Source organism: Peromyscus maniculatus, chromosome 11, assembly GCF_049852395.1.
Source record: "Peromyscus maniculatus bairdii isolate BWxNUB_F1_BW_parent chromosome 11, HU_Pman_BW_mat_3.1, whole genome shotgun sequence".
Taxonomy (NCBI): domain Eukaryota; kingdom Metazoa; phylum Chordata; class Mammalia; order Rodentia; family Cricetidae; genus Peromyscus; species Peromyscus maniculatus.
In genome coordinates, this window is record NC_134862.1 from 93,441,659 (window position 1) to 93,468,289 (window position 26,631).

Below are 26,631 nucleotides of genomic sequence, written 5' to 3' on the forward strand. Positions count from 1 at the left end.
TATTGCCTAGATTCACTGGGCAAACCTAGGCCAGGAGGTCCACATCTGGCTTCACCTCTGTCTAACATTCAAAGTCACCTCATTACTGCCCAATTACATCAGCCTCTTTAACACCAGGGCCTTGGCATTTGGAAGACCGGGTCTCCGATCCCTCACTATTGTGACCTCTCTGTCTTTTCTTGAGATGTTGCTTCGGGTTTCCCTACCTCGCCACTGCGCAGCTGCACTGGTCCAGCCCCCAAACTCCAGGCTGGAAGCTCAGCAAAGGCCTAGTGAGCCACGGCTGTGCCTGGTTGAATTCCAGCAGCAGAGCGGATTCCACGCTAACTCCGAGCTCTCCGCAGCCCCAGAGAACGCAGGCACAGGCGTGTGCTCCCTGCATCCCGACCCTGCTTAGGGACGCCATCTGCAGAACAGGCCTAAGATTCTGCAATTTGTTCTTTTGCAGGCCTCGCAGGCCTTGCACCCAAGCAGTCGTAGGTGGGGCTTGCCAAGGACTTCAACGAAACCGCTGCCACCCCACGGGGGTCTCTGCAGTGAGGTGGCTCCGGGGCTGCTTCCCCCTCCTGCAGCTGCTGCCATCTGCTGTGTGTCAGGGCTAAGGTTCTGGTCCCCGGATCATTGGTACTTAACAACCTCACTACCCCAGCAAGCCAGCAAGCCAAACTGGTCCTTTTACAAACCGTAGTAAACATTTTATTTACAAGTTAAAGGCCTCCTAAGTGCAGCGCGTCCTTATGTCAAGACCCCTGGTGCTCAGAGGAACAGTTCCATCCAACACTTCACAGTGTGAGCTGCTTGGGTAGGGAGAACAGTTAAATTCTTTGGCAGGGGAACCTCCCAACTCTCCTCTCATTGGGGAGCTGTAGGCCTCAGGCAGCCTAGGCAGCAAGAGAAAGGGTGTGAACCCCCCCCCCCCCCCCAAGAAACTGCCCTCGGCGGCGTCTCGCGTCTTGGCGACCCTGGTCACCAACTAAAGTAGGCACAAACTCCGGCCAGTGTTGGGGAGGCTGCATGCCATGCCATGCCGTAGGTACCCTCGGTCCAGTCTATAAGCCTGCAAGCGGGGCTTGGGCAGGCTCCGGGCTCTGGGGATTGCTGGTGACTGAAGGCTGGTGAGCCGGGAGCAGCTCCGAGCAGCCGCCGCCAAGGCTGTTGGCGCTCCCCGCGCCGCTGTGGCTGCTACCCAGGCTGCCGGCGCTGCCGAAGCTGAAGGCGCCACCGCTCGCGCTGCTGCTAGCTGTGATGAGGGCGCCCGGGGCGGAGGCCTTGATGACCGTAGTTTGGTGCAGGGACCGCTCAGTACCCTCAGTCCGTTCCGTGTCGCTGGGGGCCATGTCCAGGGACTCCGAGTCACTACTCTCGCTCTCGGCCTCGCCCTCGGATCGGCTGGGGCTTCTCTCTTCCAGTTCGCCCTCGGCGGGGGCTCCCCCTGAAGGCTTTTCGATGGCTTCCTTGTCCTTGTCCTTCTGCGCCTGAGCCTCCTTGGAGTGTCGCCACTTCATCCTCCGGTTCTGGAACCACACTTTCACCTGTGTGCAACATCACAAGAGACGCGAGATGAATAACGAGCTCACTACGCCTAGCTCACTATCCCTAACACAGGATAGCACGGTGGACGCTTGCTAGGAACCCAGACACTGTAACTTAAGCATAAAGATCCAGGAGCCATCAAAAGGTGAAACAGGCCCAACCCACTAGGGACCATTCTTTAAATGTGGCCCTCGAACCTCAAGCCTGAAATGACCTGGGTGCAAGGGAAGGACGGATTTCTTGTGAATTGCTTCCTAATCTCACCAAATTCAGGACTCCCGCAGGACTGATTAAAATTAAGGAGTCCTGGCCCCCAAACTGCACATATACCCCTATTGTGTACACCATGTCAAGGTTTTGGTGAGCCAATATTAAGAACTTCTGAGGGCCCTCGTCTCCAGGCATTCAGTACCCAAAGCAATTCACTTCAAAAAAAAAAAAATTCGCTGTACCACCTCCATCCCCTTAGGATTTTTGAGACAGGGTCTCTTTTGAACCAGGCTGGCTTTGAACTTGAGATCCCCCTGCCTCTGCCTCCTGAGTACTCAGATTACAGCCCAGGGCCACCACTGTTTAAGGGTGGAAGCGGGCAAAAGGACAGGGGAATCAAAGAGTTAATCCCACTAGAATGGGTACCTGCTGGGCTTTAGGTAAAGGAAAGCCACCTTGGCACATTTTCACCTAAAAGTTGATAGAGATCCTGTCTTTGTGTGAGACAAACTTATTCTCCTGGGGCTCAGAAAATGCTGGAATTGAATGTGCAGCATGCAGGAATAGGGAAGAGATGGAGTGGAGAATCTGTATAAATATACGATCCCCTCGGGGACCCAACACATTCACACAAGTTCCAGCTTCCCCTTTAAAAATAACACGCACAGCTGGTAGAATGCGGCTGGGCTTTCCAGTGTGTCTCTGTGTGCTGAGGAAGCGTGTTGTGTAATGGAGAACAGAAAGACAGGAGGACAGAAGTCCGAACCAGGCAGCTAGAAAGAGAGAGGCCGGCAAGCTTTGGCTTTGGCTCTGTGAGAGTCAGGAGTGCAAAATGAGAGGAGTGTGCTGTAGTCAAGAAGGCAAAGAGAAACTCTAACTCTTGAAATTGAGAAAGGAAAACAAAAAGGTCCAGGACAATAGATTTCCTACTGTCTTAAAAAAAAAAAAATCAAGTCTGCAGGACCTACTGAAAAACGTTCTTGGACGTTCTAAGGAAATCTTTTTTCCTTCCTCTCACTCAGGCTGGGCTGTTAGAAAGTGGGGTTGTGGCTACTCCAAGCCACTCACTCCCTGTCTTAAAGCGACTCGAAGTCATTCCGTTTGAAATTATATTTTCAGTTCCTCACAAGTGGGATTTCACAATCCAGTGAAGGAAGGCAGGGACCAACAATAAACTATTGACACTGGGTTTTTATCTCTTCTGAAATAAACTGCCTCCTACAGCGAGGCGCACTCCAGTCTGGTGCATCATTATCATCTCCCGTGGCCGATTCCCTTTCTCCGCGGTTCTTTGGCCTCTTGGCCAAAATAAACATCCAGTGCTTGTTGACATACATCTTCAGGAATGGACTATTCTCTCCGTCCCTCTCCTCCATCTCCACCCCTACCCGCCTCTCCTCTGGCTTGGAGTTGCTACGCCGCAAAGCCTCATGAAATTCAAGACCTTGTGTTTTGACTGCGGAAGGTGAGAGCAGGCGCGGAGGAGGCCTGCGGGTCCCACCCCGTGTGCTGTTGACTGCGTGTGCCGGGGAACACCCGGCCGTTGGGCTTACCTGTGCGTCTGTGAGTCCCAGCATGGCTGCCAGCTGCTTCCGGTCCGGCTTCGTCACATACTTCTGGATCTCAAACCTCTTCTCCAGGCCTTTCCTTTGCAGATTGGAAAAGACCGCGCGGGACCACGAGCGCTTCCGCTTGTACGTCTGCGGCATGGTGTCCTTGGTGAGCACAGCATAGGGACCTGCCAACCGTCAGGAAGAGAGGTTAGGACCACGTTAGTGTTAGGGCCGCAGCCCGCGAGCCTCTGGTTCTCAGGGATATTTAAAGGTGTTTTGAGTTCACAGTCGCCTCCCAGTTCCATTCCCTTGTGCCGGAATGGCCTAAGGAAGATTTAAAAAAAAAAAAAAAAAACAGATCTTTGCAGGACCAATTCAGGCCTAAGGCCGGGAAGAGCCCGCTACTCCGTGAATTTGTTCAAGAGAAATGAATAAACTTAACGGACAGCCACCAGATCTGATGAAATAGTTGGAACTGTCCCTGGGGCCTGAATGACCTGCCAGTGACATCCTTATACTCCCCCGCATTTGTCTTTCAGAGAAGATATAACCAGCCAAGCAAAAGTGTGTGTGTGTGTGTGTGTGTGTGTGTGTGTGTGTGTGTAACCTGCATCTTTGAATGCTTCATTTTCAACCCACCCTCTCTGAGCGAAAAGAATAGGGACAGCGACTCAGACCCATGTACACACTATCTTGGCTCCATCTCTTCTCCAACTGTCCTGCTAAGAAGAACATTCAGTTTCTCTCCTAGGACTTAGGAGGCTCCCACGCCAGCTGTGGGGTTTCGGTGCTGGCCTTTGCGGCATCAGACTGAGAGGCAAAACTCAGAGGCTCACGGACTGAACTCGGGAAGTTTTCTACCTGGAAATGTGTCCTGGAATTGATGCTGAACAGAATTTCTTGGGTTGGAGCTTAAGGGGCTGAGGATAGCAGTCGCCTCGTTAATGGGATCTAGAGATGCGAAGAACTGTCCGGCGGCCGAAGGCTGTAGGCCAGCTAGGTGCACCCCTGCAGGCCGCCCACCGGTTAGCAGCGACGTGAGATCTGGGGAGCGGGAAAGAAGAGTCAGTTACACCTTGGACAAACTCATACCCTCTGGGAAGATTTCTTCCTCCCCTTCCCTCTCCCTTGAACCAGTTTTATCCAAGCGGAAGTCAAAAAGACCCCCATATCCACTGGAAGCACTTTACCCCACAGCCGCCAAGGATGGGGCCTGAACTGCCTCTGCGTGTGCCAACCACGTCCAGTCCACCCCACGGCAAGAAAAGGCTTTTCTTAAACCGGTCCTAAGGTGGTAGGCCCTTCACTCTGCCTGCTCCCTCAGCAGCTTAGACTAGCAGTTTTGCTACCCCACAATTCTTGGGAAGAATTGTAACTGGAAACCAAATTAATGCAAAATGTCCTCACGCTGAGATTTTCCCTGTGACAAAGGCCTAAGTCTTTCGGTAGATACGTCATTCAAAAGATAGATTATACCCACCCACTTTTGCAAAAGTTCACAGCAATCAGTGTTGACACCCGTTCTGCGCTGTTTAAACATCCGAGAGTCACTTTTTACATGGAGTATAGTTGAGTTTTAAATGCCTCATAGTTTTCTTACGGTTCGTCTTCTTCTCCCTCAGTCTACTGATTTGCCCTTAAATGTAAAAGCACCCCAATTGCTCATGGGATCGGGGCCCTCATGAGTGGTTGAGGCCTGAAGCCTCCTAGCCAGGACGTACCTCTTAGCGTGTTGCCTTCCTTGACTTTTGGGTCAAATTCTGCAGACAAAATTCGGTCGATTCCAAATTTGAGGTCTTTGCTGGAGGGGGCAGGGGCGGAGCCGCTATGGTGGGGGACCACCCGCGTCCCTGAAGCCGGCGGTGGCTGCAGGGAGCCCGCCCGGGGTGGAGGCGGAGGCTGTTGCTGCGACTGCTGTTGCTGCTGCGTTGGTTGTTGCTGCGGGAGATGCTGGTGGTAGGCAGCGGAGAGCGGGGACAGCCGCTGAGGGAAGCCAGCCGGGACTTCGGAGGGCGCCACCACCGGGGTGGGACGTAGCGGGGATCTGGCGGCAGCTTGGAAGGAGGCGTGCGGGTGCACGGAGCCCAAGTGCGCGGTGAGGGCGGCCGAAGCCCCCACCAGTCCCTCGGCCGCCGGCCCCGGCTCCCCGACGCCGCCGGCGTGCAGGATGTCCGCGATGCAGAAAGAGGGCTTCTTGACAGCGGCCGGGTCCAAGGGGAAGGAGCAGCCGCCCGGGCCGCCGGCCGAGGAGCAGTAAGCGGCCGACCAGAGACTGAAGTTGGAAGCGTAGAAGGGGGCCAGGCCGGCGGCGAACATCCTCGCAGGGTCCTGCCGGGGTCCTGGGTGAGTGGGTAAGTGGGTGGGTGCTCGGGGAGAAGCGGTGCCCAGCCAAGCTCGATCTGCTTTCGGTTCTCTGCCCGCACTGAAGCACCGGGCCAGCCGGGAGCCCGAGCGCCACCGAGAGAGGAGGCGACAGCCGGGTCGCCTCCCGCCACGGCCTGGGCCCCTGGCCTGGCTTGAAAGGCGGCGGCGCGGCAAGCGCGCTCCCCGCGGGATGGAGGCGATCGCCGGGTGCTGGAGCGGCCAGGCGGGTGCGGCCTCGCTCCGCGACTCCGGAGAAGCGGGGGAAGACAGGAGCCCGACACCGAAAGAAAAACCCAAACAGCTAAGCCCTAAGAGCTAAATTTAAAACAACAATAATGATCCGTTAGTTTAAAAAAAAAATTAAGGAGGAAAAAAAAAAAAAGAAAAAAAAAAAAACTCCTCTCTAAAAACTCCCAAAGTTTTGGCAGGAGCTTTCGAGTCAGACCCGGGGTAGGACCTTGATCCGGGCGCTCATTGGACGACTGTGTGACCAATGGGACTCAGGAGTGGAGGGGAATTGGGAAAGAGGGGGCGTGGCCCGGCCTCAGCCACGCCCCGGCCACACCAAAGTGTTTTCTGCGGCCGCGTGGGCCGAGCTGAGTACTGCGAGTCCCCGGGAGCCGCTTAGGGGCGGAGAGTCGGCTCCTCCGGCCTCTGGCTGTCCTCTGTGCCCTGCTGCAGCTCGGGGACCCGCCACCGGGAGAGAGGAGCGGGTCTCAGGAGTTCTCCTGGAGCTGCCGAGAAGGGAGCGGGGGAGCTCCCATGCTCGGCTGGAGTGAACAGCTTCTCCCACGCCGCAGAGCAGAGCAGGCGGGCGGCCCATAGGCTGTCCTTCTAGAGTCTACTTTCACGCGATTCTTCTCCTTTCTGCTTTTATCCCAAGTGCTAGTGCCCTAGGCAAAGGCCCCATCTTTCCCGGGCCCCTGCAACCTAGAATCCCGGCCCCAGTCTGCCCTCGGTCTGCCTCTCCGCTCACAGGAGCTCCTCAGAGAAGCCAGCAGGAGGGCCGGCCGCAGATTAGTTTTATTCTGAGCTGTCATTCCAGTGACAACTTGAAAGAGTGACTTTTCAAACAAAATAAGATAGATGGCCCCAAACGTCTCCCTGAGACACATCCAAACTTTTGCCCGGAGCCTCGGAAACAACAAAACGGGCTTTCTCGCCAGGCCCAGGAGAGCAGCGCGCGCGTCCCCTCCCTGCACCTTGTAGGAAGTGCCACCCTTCGCGGCCACCACTTCCCCGGGTCACATGGAGCTGATGTTTTGCAAGTGCCAGGGAGCGGTTGCCTTTGAGATTAAATACCTACTTTCAATTGGTGGCCGTTTTTCCAGGATCCGCTTTGTCCTGTTGGCGGGAGGCGCTGTCCCAGCCGCCACAGTCAGCGCCTTTCATTCTAGCCGGGTCCTTAGAACTCAGGGTAGGTGTCGTGGGGATTTTCTGTCGCATCAACATCTCTATTTTAAGATATTTTAAGAATTCGTTCTCTTTTAAATTATAGCCAGAATGGATTTCCCCGCCCCTCTCCCAAACAGACCACAGGCCACCCGGATGAGCTGTTCTTGCACATTTTCAGGAAGAAAATAAAATAACGGCAATAACGAAACCATCAAAAAAATTTTTTGTTTTCGATTGTCCAAATAAGTATCTCCTAAATGAGATTCCAAGGCATGTTTTATTTCTCCTCAGCTCTAAGATACCAGTTAAACCCGAAAACGCAAGGGGACGTTGTGCCAGGCTGTTATCAGTTCAGGATTGGAGTGGGCTCCTGAGTTAATTAATGTCTAGCAACTCCATGGCCTTCCTCAGCGACGTTGTCATCCTCAGCGGTTGCCTTAACCGCAATCAATGGCTAATCGATCACAGGATCTGCAGCCACTGAGATTCTTCCTCTCTCTTCCCTCCCCACCGCCCTGGTCTTTCCTCGCTTTCCACCCAGTCCCCTTCCCTTCTCTCCCAGAAAGGCTGCCCGGCCCTAACTCCCGCGGGCGTCAGGGACAGAGGCAGTAACTACATCCAGAGGCAGAGGGGTATAGACAGTTGACGGCAGCGGTGCCTGGGGCGAGAGAGGCCGGAAATCATGTCTAGCTAGCAAGGGGTGGACTTGTGACAAGTACAGGGCCACCGGAGGTGAGACTTGGGCTAAAGGGTCTGGTGTGACGAGGTGAGAGTCAACAGTTTCACCAACTTCATCGGGTGCTAGGGAAAGCAAGTCTAGGCTCCCCTGCTCACCCGCCTCTTTTCTAGGAGCCTTGTCACTGGGTTGCGATCCCAGTTTGACCGCAGACGTCCAGACAGTGAGCGGCCTAGACCAAAGTCCCAGTTCAAAAGAACTTAACGCTTCACCCAGAGGCCTGCACCTTCACCTCCTCCCCTAGAAATAAGGCTCCCACGCCTTTCTCCTCTTTGCGCTGTTTGAGACCCGCTGTGCAGAGGTGTGGGTGCAGAACCCGAACGCTCTAGGTATCCGGCAGTGTTCATCGTCGTATCTGCCGCGCTTGAAACCGGGAGTGGCCGACTGCTCAAAACCTGGATAGACTGCAAGGGCTGCTTTCTCCACAGCTCCGCGGCTGCTTTACAGGCTCGGGGGCGATCCTCTGTTATCCCAGGCCGGCGGCGTCATTGCGATCGATCATTGCAGCCCACTCACTACCCAAGGCCGGGGGATGGGAGGGTGGGGTGGGGGGAGCGAACGCAGAAGAAAAAGAAAAGACAAAATGAAGCCTTTGGGTTGGTGGGTCTTTCTTGCCCCAGTCCCAAGCCTCACCCCTGCAGGCCACTTACTTCCCTTAGTGGGAGCCCATACACTGCCCTCCTCTTTACCCCCTACCCTTCAGAACCAAGAACGCAGCAGGAAACCCAGGGCTCGCCGGAGTTCAGGTCATCTCCTGTTTTTTTGATGGGCTCAAACTTGGACTAAATGAGCGGATATGCCTGCGAGATTGGTCTCAAAATAGAAGCGGTCCTAGTATTTTAGGATACTGCAGAAATCCTTATTTCTTCCGGAGAAAAACTCTATAATGACTCCTAGCACTTCCCCTTTCAATATTTGTGCAACTTTATCTCCACCGGCAAGTTGCTGTGGTGACGCAAATCCGCTCTTCTGTATTACAACTTCCAAAATAAATGCACGGAAATCAATTCCCTTCTAGCAATGAAAATATAAATACACAGCTGTGACTTTCGCCTTTAATCTTGGCTTTCCGAGCGGTTCGGGGCTGTGGCGAAATGAACTAGCTCAGAGCTGCTGTTGCCTGGGCAGGGAGGCCCTAGGGGCAGAGGCGTGGACTCCCGAGAGACCTTGTAACCACCAGGGATAGAAATGGGCCCGATTAAATCAAATTACTTGAACTTAGTTCACACACACACACACACACACACACACACACACACACACACACACGTCCTTAAAAACACTATCGTGCCTGGGGCGTCTGGTCATTTGTGATTCCTGTCTATACAACCTGCAGCCAACCCCCTTCTTCTTTTCCAGAAGAAGACACAGCCAAATATTATTTCACAATACCAGGAATAGTCAAGGTCTAGGTGGGTCCCTTTTATAATTGACAATGTGGTCTATGAGGATTTAAGACTGAGGAAAGCGATGGATGCAAATACTCACACAAGAGAAGGGTTTGGTTCTCTCTTGTGCTCAAAGGGGCAAATTCTTGCATTAAACCCAGGGACACACAAGGTCCTTTAGAGAGCACGCTAGGCATTCTTTATTCCTGGAAGATAACTCCAGGTGGGCTTAAATCAGCCAGATCTTCCAAGGGCTTTTGGTTTTGTCTTAAGACTTTGGGGAATATAATATGTAAAGTTACTCCTATCTCCACCTGGGGATTCCCTCTCCAGTTCACTTTAAAGGGTCTTTCAAACATACTACCTTCTCGGGGTTTTTTGTGTTGTTTTTATAAGGACAGAGAAATAAATATCCGCAGTCAAAAGGGGGAGGGAACACAGCGTACCCCGGTATTTAAGCATTTGAGAGACTCCATGCACAACTCGGTGGTGACCTGTGTGTAGTGGCCCATCGCTCCGCCAGCTGGGGTTTGATTTATAGACTGCACGCCCAGCTCATGTTTAGTGGTGAATGCTGGACTTTTCTTTCCTTGTGGGTTCTACATAGCACAGTTTAGTAAAGTGGGGAGGTATTCTAAGTAGGCTCACCTCCCTTTCCTGATCTCCTTAGGGTTACTTGGATTGGGGAAGACTAGACTTTCTATGACGCGGGAAGAGCAACAGGATTCTAGGCACCTGTAACCATTTGATTTACTCTCCTCCTCCTCCTCCTCCTCCTCCTCCTCCTCCTCCTCCTCCTCCTCCTCCTCCTTCTCCTCACTTCCCAGGTGTGCCAGGCTCTCAGGTGACCCACCCTCTCCTAGGACCATAATCTTTCCCCTTTAAACTTTATTTATCCCACAGGTCTGGCACCCAAATCTCCGAGGCCCTTTGGGTCTGGTCCCATTTGCCCTTTTCTGGAGGGCGGGGGCGGAGGGGGGAGCTTGTCTCTCCTGTTTCTAGGATGTGTCACTTTGCAGACGTGTAGACACTTGGCTCTCTTCCTACCCCCTCATGTCACACCCTCCCCTCTCTCTCCCTCCCCACCCCCCTTAGAGATGGGGGAGTGGTAATCAAGGTAAGCAGTTTAAAACCTGCTCCTGATGTAAAAATCGGCTTCTCTAGCCAACTCATCTTTACATGCAGTAATGCCTCAGGCCTCGGAGGAGCTGGGGTAGAACCCACCCCACTAGGGATGTGCATTGGAGCACATCCATTTGCAGCGAAACTGAGAGGACATCTAGTGCACCAGGTACCATTTGCTCATGGTCAGGTGTGCTCTCCAGCTCCCAGGTAGCCATTGACTAGATGCTGGGGTTTGTTTCCTGAATTATTGAATCTGAATGGTTTGCTGCTGGGGGGGGGGGGAGAAGGAAGTCTGGGTACAATAAACAAATAACTCCATGTTGAAAACAAACCTGCCACCCAGGAGAAAGGGCAGTCATTCCAGAGCAGTGCTTCTTTAAGGAAACACACAACGCAAAGAGAGTTGACATGGATTTTCCAAGCTGCTTCATCCTAGGGCAGAAAGGGGCCCCAAACTCACTCTTCAGTAATAAGTTCATTCCTGCATGGTGGGGTTAATTCATATGTGGAGACACAGCTCTCATGACCTTGTTATGGTATGAATATGAAATGTCGCCCATAAGTCCATGTGTCGCACACGTGGTCCCCACCTGGTGGCATTATTTTGAGAGGTAGTGGAAACTTTGGGAGGTGGAGTCTACCTGCAGAAAGCAAGACACCGAGGGCTGCTTCTAGGTTCCGTGCAAGAACGGGAAGAAACCAGGTGAGGGGTAAGGATCCTGGAGAGGGACTCTGTAGATTGAGCCGATGGTGTATCTCCCTCTCAGAGCTCTGAATCTGCACCACCACCCCGCCCCCCCCCCCCCGAATTGGAGCAGCTGTGAAATTTTAGCAGAATCCACCAGCCCTGTCTCAGCACCAGGCGTTTTTTTTCCCTTCCCTCTGCTGACACCTGCTGGACCATCCCTACATCAGCAACACTATTGGGATGAAAGTTGACTCTTGGATTTTTACAAAAATGTGGGTTTCTAAAATTGGCTCTGACCTACAGCCGTTTCCTTCCCTGTTGCCGACTGCATGGGAAGCCCTTAGGTCATGAGTTAAAAGTCACCAGACAGGGTGAGGGAATCAGTGGGTACCAGCAATAACACTGTGCTGCATCTCACCTACTCTTTAAAATAATGGACCGCTAGGGCGTGGGAGAGAGAGTTTTGGGGCTTAGGAAACGGATACTCCTAGAGGTTAAGTGGCTTGTCCAAGGTTACAGTTGTTAGGAAATAGTGTTTCAAGGAATGGGGGCTTGCATTCTGAAGCACTCCATCCACTCCATCCACACCATCCAGCACTAAGTGGTTGTGTAGGATTTCAGTGCCTTTCAACCTCATAATGTGAATAACCTTTCACTTCTGAGGCCCAAAATCACACACACACACACATGCGCACACACACAGTGCATATCATAGCCCATGTGCACAGTCTGAGTGTTAAGTAACCCTAGTCTATTGAAAGAGAATTTGAGACAGAAGAAGTAGAGAGGCAGGCCCAGAATCACAAAGCAGGTCTTCCTGCTAAGCACTGCCCTGCTGGCTCTGCCTTGCTTTAAACTGTCCTCACGAAGATGGGAACGACATTGAATGTGTGAGATGAGGCGGAGTGAAGTGTGCAGGTGGGGGGCTGAGGGGAGACCGGGTGACTGCATCCTTAAAGAGACCCTGCCGTGGACGTGTTTTGTTGAATGGGTGTGTACAACATTCCCTTCTTCACCGTTCTGCTTTCTGAGGTTTCAGTAACCTACCACCAGTTGCAGTCCAAAAAAATTTAAGTGGAAAATTCTGGGAAACAAACTATTTGTTTATAAGGTTAAAATTGTGTGCACTTCTAAGTGTCGTGGTGAAGTCTCACACCAACCAGCACCATCTTGCCTAGAACACACATCATCCACGCCGTATGGACCACCCGCCTGTTGGTCATCTGTCGGTCATTTAGCAGTCCCCTGGGTTATCAGACCATCTCTTTGGGTACCAAGTGTCTATGATGGACTAACTCTCCTCCCCTGTTAGCCTCACATGGTGTTGTTCCCTCGTTTTATCTCATCACGTGGGTACTGTGTCTCCCATCTTCACAAGGAGGATGAACATAGCACAGTTAGGTCCCGAAAGACAGACCACACACGTCCTGGCTGCCGAAGTGAGTAGTTGTGCTGACGGGTGCTGCTGACATCTTGCGTGCCTTATCACAGGCCCAAAGCAGAGGCTGTGCCAGCCGTGGACTGGACCTCTGAAAGTGGGCCAGAACAAACCTTTCTGTTTAGATTAATTACCTCCTGTATTTTGTTACAGTAACATGAAACTAACATAGCCACTATGGACGGTTTTATTAAAGGTGTTTTGTGACTCTGTGTGTGTGTGTGTGTGTGTGTGTGTGTGTCTGTGTCTGTGTGTGTGTCTGTGTGTCTGTGTCTGTGTGTGTGTGTGTGTGTGTGTGTGTGTGTGTGTGTGTGTGACTTACCCATTCCCAATTCATAGCCTGCTCTTGATATACAGGCCTGGAAGTAGAAATGTCCGCACCCTCCTAATAGCTGTCATAATGTTCCCTACCCTTCCCAAGACAGCCCTTCACTCCTTCTTAGGGCTCTCTGGGGCTCAGATTTTCTGGGCTGCCTTGGATCTCTGGATATTACAGAGTCTGCATCAAGAGCTTGCTGTGAGCCAACTAACTTCCCTGGCAGTTGAAGCCTTGAGTTTGCTTGGATCTTGTTCTCAGCTCTTCTAGTCTCATTTAACGATACCAGGGCTGAACATGTCCAAAATTAAAAAAAAAATAAGGAAGGAAGGAAGGAAGGAAGGAAGGAAGGAAGGAAGGAGGGAGGGGGGGAGAGAGAGAGAGAGAGAGAGAGAGAGAGAGAGAGAGAGAGAGAGAGAGGAATGAGAAAGAAGGGGGCAAAGAAATTTAAATTCTCTCCAACCAAAAATCTACAGTTAATCCTGTAACAAACAGGCAGTAGTGGTTATAACTCACAAATATAACTCTGAAATATATATTTAAAATACAAGTGTTTAATAAGCTCAGTTGTAATATTACACGGGATGGGGGGTGATATATGAAAATGTGTACATGGATGCATGCTCCTGTAAGTCCTCAGAGAGAGGGGGACATTGGGTGTCCTGCTCTGTCACTCCCCACCTCATTCCCTTGAGATGGGGTCTCTCACTGAACCTGGAGCTAGGCTGGTGGCCAGCGAGCCCAGAGGTCCTCCTGCCTCTGCCCCTGAATGCCCCGATTCCAGGTGCACAGGGCCAAGCCCAGGTCTTTATGTGGGCGCTGAGCCCAAGTCCTCACTCAAGCCCAGCAAGCGTTCTTCACTGAGCCGTCTGCACACATCATGTCCTCGTTTCTAGTTCCCCTTAACGTTCCCGTCGTGGGGGCTATGTGCTTATTCGGTGTAGAAGTCTCTCAGGGTTTTTGTTAATTTGGACATTTTCTATGAACTAGAGAAAAATGTGACAACTTGTAAGGTTTCTTATTGTCATTTTAATCCTATGACTGGAGACTATGTATTAGAGGAGGTATCAGATTCTCAAACCAATGCCAGAACTAGCAAACTCCTTGAGCCTGATCACCATGGAACAGGTAAGATACCCAAGAAAGCCAGGGTGGACTGGGGGAGGAGTCCAACAGCTGGAGTGCTTGTCTATGCGCATAAAGCTCTGGGTTCAGTCCCACCCGGTTGGGTGTGGTGACCTGCACCTGGAACTCTAGCATGTGGAAGGTTGAGAGAGAAGGTTCAAGGTTATCCCCAGCTACATAAAACGTTTCATGCCAGCCTGATTTACATGAGACTCTGCGCACCCCTGCCCCCCACACTGCCCCCTCCCCCAACAACAACAACAACAAAAAGCCAAAATGGCTGCACAGAGGACTTGTAACTAGGCTTTCACTGCATAAGAACTTATTCTTTTCCCTTCAAATGACAGATTTAAACTTTTTAATTGCATTTATTTAGTGTGTGTGCGTGCGCGCGCGCGTGTGTGGAGGCAGAGGATAACTTGTGGGAATCAGTTTTCTCCTTCCACCACGTGACTTCTAGAAATTGGGCTCAGGTTACAGGCTCAGCCTGATCAACAAGCGCCTTTTCCTGCTGAGCCGTCTCATTGGCCCTGCACAGATAAGCTTTATGCCACAGCTGGAAGTCACAAAGATGAAGTCCGAGAAAAACACAAGACTCCTAAAAGTGGCTCAACATGGGAAGCTAAGAGCCTTCGCGGCTTTTGCAGAGACCCACATGATAGCTCATAATCATCATAACTCCGGTGGCAGAGAACCTGACGCCCTCTTCTGGCTTCTCTAGGTACTGCATGCACACGATTCGCATACAAGTATGCAGGCAAAACGCTTAGATGTAAATAAACCCCCCCCCTTTTTTTTTTTAAAGGTTTCAGAATGGCTAGAACCTAGGGAAGGGCCAGACCTTTAAAAATAAGTGTCTGGGGTGGCAAAAACTTGGAACAGTCCCAAATGGGATGTTTTCATCAAATCTCTCCCCAGGGTTCAAGGAACTCTGGAAGAGAAAGTGCAAAGATCATGAGAGCTATTGTGGATGGAGGATGCTATAGAAACAGTGCCTTCTAGATACAACATGACTGATGTACATAAGTGCTGCACGAATCCTAAATGGTCTTTTTTTTTTAATATTTATTTATTCATTTATTATGTATACTGAAGAGGGTGCCAGATCTCATTACAGATGGTTGTGAGCCATCATGTGGGTGGTGGGAATTGAACTCAGGACCTCTGGAAGAGCAGTTGATGCTCTTAACCTCTGAGCCATCTCTTCAACCCCTAAATGGTTTTAATAAGAACCTGGAGCCAGATATTGGGTCAATGCTGAAAGATCAGAGAGACAAAGGAACAAGCCACTAGAGAAACTTCTCACCACTACAAAATCCTCAGGCTGAAAGGGAGGCGATGTCTCCACAAATCCTAAGACTGCAAGCCTCTGAGTCCTCAATCAAAAAGTGCTTAGCTGAAAAGCTCTAGTTCCTGTCTCCTCACGCCTTTTATACTTTTCTCCGCCCAGCCATTTCACTCCCGTCCTAGCGCTGGGATTAAAGGCATATGACTCCCAATTGCTGGGATTAAAGGTGTGTGCCACCACTGCCTGGCTCTGTTTCTCTCCTAACCTGAATCAATCGCATGTAGTCTAGGGTGGCTTTGAACTCACAGAGATCCAGATGGATCTCTGCCTCCTGGGTGCTAGGATTAAAGGTGTGTGCTACCACTGCCTGACCTCTGTGGCTAACTCAGTGGCTGCCTTTGTCCTCTGATGTTCAGGAAAGATTTATTTGATATACAATATATCACCACACATAAGAATTCACAGAGACTGATGCAGCATGTACAGGGACTCCACAGGTCTAAAGATGAGGTCCCAGAGCTGAGAGGGAGAAATGGTAGTAAGTTCCCATCCTTAACCCAGAAGTTATCTCCAATCAAGAACAGCTTACAATGGAAAACTTAGTTTTCTCCAGTGGGGTCTCACCGGGTAGACGAACCACACTTAAGGGCAGGTCCCATGCCTAGCAGTAGATACAAACACAAAACGAACTCTGGTAATTTTGGAGGGGTTTGTTTCATAACGCTTTGTCTGGGTGTTTTTTGTTTGTTTGTTTGTTTGTTTTTGTTTTGTTTTGTTTTGTTTTTGATCTTACAGATCTTTTGCTCTTATATCATTGTTTCTGGTTTTGTGGTTTTACGGGATTTCTCTGTGTGTGTGAACGTGTGTGTCTCTGTGTCTACATGTGTTTCTTGTGCATTTCGGCTCTTTCTTCTGTTTGTTTTGCCCTATTCTGGTTTGTTTTTATGGTATGTATTTTTTTTATTTTATTTTAAATCACTGTTTTCTAATGAGAGAGAGCAAGAAAGGGTGTAGATTTGAGGAGGTGGGGAGGTGGAGAGATAGGATCTGAGAGATGAGGGAGAGAAAGCTAACCAGAATATGTTTTGTGAAAAGAAATCTATTTTCAATTAAAAAAAAATAAAACAAACAGGACTTCTAAATCTACCCGAGAGAAGAGTGAAAGAGTCTCATCCCACCAGTCTCACTAGAAGTGGTGGAGCCCAGCTAACAGCACATAGATCAGAACCACCAGTGGTGGCTGTACTTCAGGAAGTCTTGTCCTTCAGGAAGAAGGATTTTCAAATTGCAGATGGATTTTTAGACAATTAATGTGGATTCGGAGTTCTAATCCAGTACACACCTTGAAAATAAAAGCAATTATTTTAAATTGGTTTGGTCCCTGAGCTTGGATTCACAACCTTTTCCAAAACACTTAAAAGAATGCTGATGTAATCGTAGAGTCACTGTTGACTGCATTTGGGGGAATTTATGAAGAATGTAATCTTAGAGTCATTGTTGACTGCATTTGGGGGAATTTATGAAGAATGGGAAAATGGCCAAAACCCAGAGACCAAAAAAAAAAAAAAAAAAAAAAAAATCTCCAAATTTTAAAAGAGTTTTAAGCCCCAAGCTAGTAAATGAGATACTATTTCCTGGAAATTCCAGCCTAGAGTATTAAGTAGCATTTATCTGCATCCTGAAAAGCTTATAGGGCCCATTGAAGCAGAGAGATTATTTTTTCAACTAATGTCAAACCAATAACATTTCTTATTTTTAAAAAAGCTTAGTAAGTTGGTTAAGGGATTCACTCATTATATCCAGATAGATAGATAGATAGATAGATAGATAGATAGATAGATAGATAGATAGATAGATGATACAGATATAGATATGTTGAGCTGGGTCCTATATGCCAAGAACTCCTCTAAACACTGGGAACCTCGGCGAAAAGCGGAAACCTCCTGCCTTCAAGAAGCACAAGTTCTTGCAGCAAAACAGGAAGAAAAGTGGCCAGATGTGTCATTGCTAATAGTGACAAATGCTGGGAATAAAAACAAAGCAGGGCCAGAGGACAGACGCTGAGAGGTGGGAGATGGAAAAGCTGCATTTTTCTATACCCAGTCCACGGGGCGGTGGCTGCACGCTGCAAATGTAGCACAAGGCGGTGGATGTGATTGTGGGATGTCCGCTGACTGAATTCTTCAGCCTGACACTCAGTAACTGACTGGGTTCGTTCAAGACCATAGATCATATTGGTTCCGGTCCAGGTTTGATTAACACTAGTCGTTATGGTTAGATGGAGCTGCCCAGATGCTAAGCCAAACATGCAGGGCAACAAACAGGGAGGGTATGGTGGTGTAGGGAAGGAGTGAGTGACACTGGGAGAGGAGGCAGGCTCTCAGAAGGGACCTAGGAGACTGGGGAGACAGAAGCAGAAGGTCCTGAGTCTGGGTCCCCAGCACCCACATGAAACCTGGGTGTGGCCGTGTGTACCTGTAACCCCAGGCTGCGGAGACAGACAGGTCTAGCCGGAGCTCACTGGCTGGCTGCTGAAGCCAAATCACTGTGTTCTGGGTCCAGTGAGAGATCTTGTCTCAGAAGGGCAGACCGCGTGTGGGGGCACAAGCCTTTAACCCCACGCTGCGGAGGCAGGAACAGGCAGATCTCTAGGAACTCCCTGATAGACTGGTAAGTCGAGGCCAGCCAGGAGTGCATAGTGAGACACTCTCTCAAGTGAAAAAAAAAAAAAAAGAATGCTAAAATGGAGAACAATATTGGAAGACAATAAAAAAAAAGGCCTCCACATTTACACACATGAACACACACACACACACACACACACACACACCAACAACAACAACACCAGCACCACCAGCACCACCAACACCAACAACTAAAGCAGCTCAAACCCTTCTAATGTTAATATTTCAACAAGCAGTTCTCAAACTCCCTGTCACTGCTAAGTTTGAAATGAACCAAAACAGCAGCTTAAGGGTTTCCAACTGTCCCCCAATCCCAGGGGGAAACTGACGGCAGCAGATGCTGTCCTTTGTTCCTTCCTGGCCCCAAACAAACAAAAGCTAAAAGGTAAACTTTCAGGATAATAAATTTGGTTGGCTATCTCCTATCTCAAACACCCATACTGAGTTTGGGCCACACAAAACAGCCCTTAATTAGCTTAAAGTTAAAAGCCAACAGTAAGGGGATGTGGTAAAGTATTTTCAGCCAGTAGGTCACATCAACTGGGAAGAAAACAGTTTTTGTGCCCACCCCAATAAAAGTCTCAGTGGACAAAGACTTCTGTGAGACGGTTCCCTGTTATTCTCCCAGGTCTCCTGCCTCTGCCCTTCCTGACAAACACACTGTCCTCTGCACTCAAGGCTCATCCAAAGCCCACTTAGCCTCTTCTCTGCTCTCCTTAGGCTTTTGTCTAGCAAGAAGCTCTAGGGAAGATATCCCTAACCTCAGGCTACCTCCCCCAAAGACTGACTAACAGCAATGGTGTAAAATCAGTAGATACTGGCTGGCATTCAGGAGGCAGAGATAGGCGGATCTCTGTGAGTTTAAAACCATCCTGGTTAGTGAGTTCCAAGTGTTGAATTGGCACAGGCTAGACATAAAGACAACAGAATGTGACTGAGTAATGCCAGATCAACATAATGAGAAAAGATCATTCTTTTTAGGACGTGGTAACTGGACATCAGCACACAAAATTCTGAAGCTGTGTTCTAACCTCACACCATAGATACAAAGTAGCTCAAAGTAGATCGTGGACCTGAAAAAAAAAAAAAAAAAAAAAAACTGTAGAAGATATCATAAGAATATCTTTGAGATCTTACACTAAGCAATGATTTCTTACACATGGCACCAAAACACAATTAAAAAAATGAACTAGACTTAAAAAAAATAGAAAAGTTCTTAATCTGGGTACCACTACCTTAAATCCCAGCACTTGTGAGGCAGAGGCAAGTAGATCTCTAAGTTTGAGACCAGCCTGGTCTACAGAGTGACCCAGAGCCACACAGAGAAACCCTGTCTCAAAAACCAAACCAAAAATTAAATTAAAAACTTCTATATTTCCAAGGAAACAATCAATAGAGTAAAAGAAAATCCATGGAATGGGAGAGATACATTGAAATTATGAAATTTCTGTACATAGAGGATTTGTACAGAGATTATGTAAAGTAGGCCGGTGAAATGGCTTAGTGAATGTAGGTGCTTGCTGCTAAGGCCGATGTCCTGAGTCTGATGCCTGGGACCCACAAGAGGAAAGAGAGAACCAATTCCCATGGATTGTCCTCTGACAATCACACATGAACACAGTGGAACGTGTGCAACACACACACACACACACACACACACACACACACACACACACTAAATAAATAAATGCAATTTAGAAACTAAAATGAAGTTCCCTTTAATAATGAACAGTTACCCAGCCTAGGCTACCAAGTGAGTTCCAGGAAAGGCGCAAAGCTACACAGAGAAACCCTGTCTCAAATAAACCAAAAAAAAAAAAAAAAAAAAAATAATGAACAGTTACATCAAGGCAGTAAGAGAATCCAATTTAAAAATGGACGACGGATTCTATTGGGCATTTCTTGAAGACACACTACAGCTAGAGTTGTGTAAACAGATGTCAACATCAGTCACTAGGGAAATGAAAAGCAAAACCACAGTACTCCAACTCCTAGACACCGCCCCTCGAGTATACTATCACACTCCTTTTCTTGTGCACAGCATCCCCTCTGAAGCATTCTCCTCTCCCCTCACTCTTCTGGCTTACTCCTGTTTGTCATTCAGAGCTGACTCTTGAGACCCTTCTTCCTGGAAACTTCCCCTGACTTCATTCCCACTTTTCATTTAATTTCTTCGGGATTTCTCCTTCCCCGGGATCCCAGAGCATCTGTGTTGACCCTGGTGATGGCCTTTAGCATGTTATGTTGCAATCTCACAAAGACAGACACACGCTCCTGGCTAAGAGTCATCATCTCTGGACAGACTGACTCATTCCGAGTCTCCCATACCCAGCATGTGGAATGACAGACAAGAAGTGACCAGCAAATGATTTGTCTGTGATTTGCAGAGACACTAGTCTGACCAAAATCATAGACAATGAAATTGGCACAAAAACAAAACAAAAATATTGATTGCATTACAAATACCAAATGAAGAAAGGATTCCATGGACCTTACAAAGACCAAGTACTCAGAATGACTCCCAGAAAAGGAGAAGAGTATGGCAGGAGGTAACGGAAGGCTCGGGACAGAGAACAGAATGTGAAGGACCTGGATTCCATCGCTTGCAAAGAAAAGATAAACAACTGGGCATGTTTTTGCCCTCTAGACAAGTCAGGCTACCCAGGCAGGATGGACACCCTGTTTGACCACATATTTGAAATGGTATCTTCTGTAAAAGGCAGTCAGTTCGCTGATCCACGTTTCCAGACTGGAGGAGCACACACAGGGAACTGAGCTAAACATTAGCAGAACTAATGAGAAAAGGGGGGTCCAAAGGAAATACCAGGCTGACACATTTTTAAAAACTAAAACCGTTAAAGGGAGCTTTAGGCTTCTTCCTCACGCACAAAAATACCTAATAACAATAACAGCCAATAGCTAAGACTTATTCTGATGCCAATTACTGCAGCAAAGATTTTATTACATAATATCACTCAATTGTAGGGATGTTTTGTGCAGAACACACCAGAAATCATCTTTATTGATACTTTCTCTAAATAGATACTTGGCAACATTCAGTTTAATGTATTCTACAGAAGAAAAATGCAGTGTTTTTCTTCTAAGGGGGCAGAAAATGAATGTGTATTAATATTCTCCATTCTATTTTTTATCTTTATTAATTTTGTTTGTTAGTGTTATTCTTTGACGTAAAGGCTCTGATTATTTTTGACCTGTCATTTTCTAAGAAACATATATGTTTTACAACTACAGAATTTCCTGTATGTTGCTTCAGTTGTATCCCATATGTTTTGATAAGACATTTTATTATTTATTTTAAATTAGATTTGCTTGGTTTTTACATCTGAGAACGTGGAAAAATGCTTTAAACTTACCTTGTGGAGGTGTGTGTATGAGTGTGTATGTGAGTGAGTGTGTGTATGTATGTGTGTGTGTGTGTGTGTGTGAGCGCGCGCAAGCACGTGTATGTAGACGCTAGAGGCCAATGTCTTTCTCTATCACTCTCCACTTCTATTTTTTTGAGACCACGTCTCTCACTGAACCTGGGGCTTGTTTCAGCTAACGAACCCGAGGAACACACCGGTCTCTGCCTCCAACTCCCACTCCAGGGCTATAGAAGCACACCGCCACACCCAGATTTGATGACGGTTCTGAGAACCTGGACTTAGACCCTCATTCCTGCACAGCAAACCTTTACCTACTGAATCATCTCCCCATCCGCCTGCTTCACTGGTGTTTTCTTGAGACCTTTTGCTAACAGAGTCGTAGCTGGCCTGCAATTGACTACGAAGCCTAGCCTGGCACAGAACCTTCAATCTTTCTGCCCTAGCCTCCTGAGTGCGGGGGAATTATAGGCAAGCATTGCCTCACCCATTGTAATATTCCTCATATTATCACAAGGGAACATAGAAACAAGGACACATACATGTATATCTTAAGTGGGGCATAATGCCTCCTGGCTGTTCCTTGCAGATAGCCAGCCGCCTTGGAATGTTAATGGGAATCTCACACATGTGAAATCTATGTTGACTAACCCTGTCCGTGGACCACTCTCCTCTCTTTCATTTCTTATCATCTTCACTTTTTCCCGTTCTCACTCTTGCTCTGTCTCTTCTTTCTCCCCACCCCCCTCTCTCCCACTGCATCTGATGAAGTATTCCCAACAAGCCTTCTGAATGAGCCCGCCTCCAAGGGCCTTCCTCCTGAGAAATTGGGTGGCTGTGTCAATGCCTCTGAAGCCTATTTTTACACTCGTGTTTGTCCGGAGTCTGACGTGGTTTATCACAGTCTCTCCCAAAGGCCCATTGTTCAGCACTCCAAGAAGAATGTTGTTATATGGACTGTTAGTGCGTCAGCCCGGCTCTCTCTGGAGCAGCTCTTGGATGAAATTAGACAATTTCCATTAGGAGACCGTGCGTTATTAGTCCCTGGTGCCAAACTGGAGAATGAGCCAAGATGACTATTTCTGGCCAGGCTCACCTCAGGAAGGAACCTTCTTGGCTTTAATGGGATTTTGCTATTGTTGGTTGCCTTCTGTTTGACACCAGGCCAGATGAAGCTTGGAAATTGTTTAGAAAGCTGCATGAAATATAATAGAGCCCCAGCCATTTGCTGAGGCACATTCCTGCACAGAGTTTATTTTGAAGAAGGGAAAAAAATATATTGTCCTTGGCAGACAACAATTAAAAAAAGAAAAGAAAGAAAGAAAACAGTAACTTGACTCTCTGACCGTACGCTTCTCGTTGCCAGTTGTGTTTAAAAACTCCCTGCTGGTATCAGAGAAATTCACACCAAAGCAATAAATCTCTTGTAATATTTATAAGCATCTTCATTACACAGATTCATTACAGATCCAGGAAGATGTTTAAACTCTTGGAGGCCTTCAGGGTTGAAGCTGTTTGGAAAGGGTGAGTGGACAGGGGAACACTGAAAGAATATTCCAGACTCATGCTGATCCCCACTGGGACCACAGATATGAAGTTCACAACATTTCCCCTACCTCTCATTCTGTCAAAATGCTCCTCGCACGGCTGGAGATGTAACTCAGTTGGTAGCTTGCTTGCCTAGCATGTGGAAAGCCCTGGGGTTTATTCTCCAGCACCAAGTAAACACAGCACAGTAGCCATGCCCATAATCCCAGCATTCAGGAGGTAGAGGCAGGAGGATCACAAGTTCAAGGTAACAGTACACTGGGAGCAAGGCTAGACTACATGAGATCGTGTCTCCAAATAAATAAATAAATAAAATGTTGCCTCACCCATCCTCAGCAGCAGAGCCTTATCGAGTCCAGCAGAGTTACTGACTGACTTGTTGGGAAATGGCGGAACTGAACTCTTGAGGCCCTTCGGTCTTGAAGTTGGATGAAGGGCAGACCTTTGATGGCAGCGCTACCAAAAGCGTGATCACCATCGAAGTTTGATTTGGGAGCAGAAGTTGTCTATTTAGGCACAGCTATTATAAAACCTTTTTCTTAGGATACTGAAGTGCCAGACATTCTTGGATGAGACTGAAAGCCTGAAATAGTTTTCTTACAAACCCTCTTGGTGTCCCAGCTGGCCTTCTTTTTTTGTTCAGCCCCTGTGAGGCTAAAGTGTGTATGTGAGAAAATGGAAGCGGATTAAAACAAAGCAAAACAAAACCCTAAGGCAGAGTCTGAACAGACGAGCAACTGAAACAGCCATCGGATTCTATTACAAGATTGAGTTGAATTGGTTGAATTAAGATGCTGTTTTCCCACGATGCTTAACGATAACATCTTTAAGTCTAGAAGCCAGTTCCATCAATTGACATTCTGATGTCTTCAGACTTGCTGCTTCCTTTCACTTAGAAGGCGTTACCTTGGCCTTTTCCTCTTTAGTTCTTTCAATAAATAATACCCACAATTAAATCTTGACTGTCAACAACCATGTGGAAGGGGGGAAGCAGAGATAATTAAAAAGATAACACCCCAGGTCAGCCACCAAGTCAATTTTAGACATAAATGTCACCCCTTTCCCATGAAATCTTTCATTGCAATTGCTGATCCATGGCCAAAGCAGACTGACGGGTGGTGTGTGAGCCATGAACAAGAGGAAGCAAACATCGAAGCCCCGAGCCCAGGCAGCTGGTGGAGTCTGCTTTAGCCATGCCTACATAACGGGGCCATGCTCTCACCTGAAGGAGGCCAAGGCATGCTCAGTCCTAGGAACAACTTTGGCATAGTATAGAGAATTATAAAGATGACCCCCCAAATGCCAGACCCCCACGTACATGCCACACAAATTCTCTGTGTGTGCAGGTGAGTCCTCTGTATGGGAAGCTGTATTACTCCTCTGACTAGGTTATATCATGTAGCAAAGAAGAAGAGATTTCTCAGCTGTGCTTGAGGCCCTGACTCAGGTACTTAGTGAGCCAGAGGGAGATCATCCTGTGTGGGTCTCACCTCATCAAATGGACATCTATAAGGGAACCTGGGACCTCTTCAGGAGAGAGACACTGTACTCGTTAATCTTGATAGTCAACTTGACAGGCTCTAGAATTGCCTAGAACATAAAACTCTGCGCATACCTGAGAGGGAGTTTCAACAATAGGTTAACAGAGGTAAACTGATCCACACTAACGTGGGTAGCATCATTCCATGAGCCAGGGTCCTGGACAGAATGAAAAGGAGAAAGCAGGGACGGTGAGATGTCTCAGCAGGAAAAGGTACTTACCATGCAAACTTGACAACCCGAGTTCAGTCCCTGCAGTAGAGAGAGAATCACCTCCTGAAGACTGGCCTCTGACTTACAAGTGTGTAAGCACACACACACACACACACACACACACACACACACATACACACACACACACTTACACATACACACACACTCACACATACACACACACACTCACACACATACACACACACACACATACACTCACACATACATACACACACACACACACACACACATACACTCACACATACATACACACACACACACACACACACACACACACACACACACACACCTGCAAATACATAAAATTTTAAAAGAAAGTGAACTGGGCACCAGAATTAGTCTCTCCGCACTTCCTGACTGCTAATACCCTGAGACTAGCTGTCTCGGGCTTCTGCTACCTTTCCCCTCCCCTCTATGACGAACTGTACCCTCGAACTATGAGTCAAAAATCAGTCCTTGCCTCCTCCAGTCACTTTCGTCAGGTAATTTTGCCACATCAATGAGAACAACAAACTAATACCTCGTCTTAGTGAGTTTGAGCTGCCAGAGCAAAGTGCGGAACAGAGGTGGAGGTTTATAAACCTGGAGTCTTTATTCCTCATAGCTCTGAAGGCTGGAAATCACATGTCATGTGTCAGCCCAGCCGGGCACCAGTGAGGACTCTCTTCCTGGTGTATGGACAGCTGCCGTCTTGCTTACATGGTAGAGCATTAGCTAGTACCCTCCGGAGCCCTGTATGGGTCTTGAGGCGAGGTCTCTCTGTGTCACTAATACTGGTCTTGAGGACCCCCGAGCATCCTCTGCCTCAGCACACTGCATGCTGGGACGACAGGAGTGTGCCACGGTGCTGATGTAGAGTCTGTTGTATAAGAGCATTAATTCCATCACCAGGCCCCCACCCTCATGACCTTATTACCCCCCAAAGGAGGTTAGGATTTATTTTCAATATCTTTTATTTATTCTTTTACAATTTCATACTTGTGTGCAGTATATCTGGATTATGCCCACCCCCAACTCCTCCTTCCCACTCTCCCACGACATCCCCCTACATGTCCCCTTCTGTCTTAGGGTTAGTATTGCTATAATGAAACGCCATGACCACAAACAACTTGAGGAGGAAAGGGTTTCTTGGGCTTCCACTTCCACATCATTGTCCATCCTCAAAGGGAGTCAGGGCAGGAGCCTGGAGGCGGCGCTGATGCAGACTCCTTCTCACCCTAACGTCCTCTCTTTCCTTTGTAGCCTCAGGACCAGTCAGTGCTGACTGTTGGAAAGTTAGCTGATCTCGGCTTGACCATGTGCAGCTAACCCCAGCCGCAGTGAGTTCCTGAGTGCGGCCTTGTCTCCTCCAGAGGACAGCACCTCACAGCTTCGCTCCCCACCTCCAGCTCTTCCTTCCCTTCTGCTCCCCCTCCAGCTGTGTTCACTGTGTTCAGTGGGGGGGGGGTGTTGATGTCCTGTTTAGAACTCAATAGTCACCCTTCTCAGCCATCTGATTAGTTATGAGTCTGTGCATCAACTGTTGCCCCTGGCAGCATGAAGTATCTCTGTTCAAGGTTGAGAGCAGCACTAATCTGTGGGTATGAACGTAAATACGTAGAAGGTAATTTGACAACACGTTCATTTGTCCAAACAGTAGGAGGTGTGGTGCTTTGAAAGGAAATGGCTCCCAAAGGGAGTGGCACTATTAGGAGGTGTGGCCTTGTGGGGGTGGGATTTGAGGTCTCCTATACATAAGCTATGCCCAGTGTCACAGTTCACTTCCTGCTGCCCATGGATCAAGATGTAGCTCTGTCGGCTCCTTCTCCAGGACCATGTCTGCCTGCATGCTGGCTGCTATATCCTGCATGGACTAAATGAATAATGGACTAAACCTCTGAAACCATAAGTTGCCCCCAATTAAATGCTTTCCTTTATAAGAGTTGCTGGTGCCATGGTGTCTCTTCACAGCGATAGAGACTCTAAGACGGGAGGTTACCCCTTAGAGACTATGATCTTCTGAACCATGGCATTTAAATCAGGCTTATGGTACCAAGCCTGAATCATCTCCTGTCGGGCGGCTCTCAGCTCCAGTCAGAGAGCAG

General features: G+C 48.5%; 1 protein-coding gene across 1 annotated transcript; it reads right to left on the reverse strand.

Moving 5' to 3' along the window:
* Nucleotides 1–673: 673 nt before the first annotated feature.
* On the reverse strand, nucleotides 674–8,691 carry Hlx (H2.0 like homeobox). The gene is made up of 5 exons (XM_006988616.4): nucleotides 6,967–8,691; nucleotides 5,018–5,635; nucleotides 4,158–4,340; nucleotides 3,297–3,481; nucleotides 674–1,532 (listed from the first exon to the last, which is right to left on the reverse strand). The coding sequence occupies exons 2-5, from the start codon at nucleotides 5,610–5,612 to the stop codon at nucleotides 1,050–1,052; spliced, it is 1,446 nt and encodes a 481-aa protein (XP_006988678.1). The 5' UTR covers nucleotides 5,613–5,635; nucleotides 6,967–8,691; the 3' UTR covers nucleotides 674–1,049.
* Nucleotides 8,692–26,631: the final 17,940 nt, after the last annotated feature.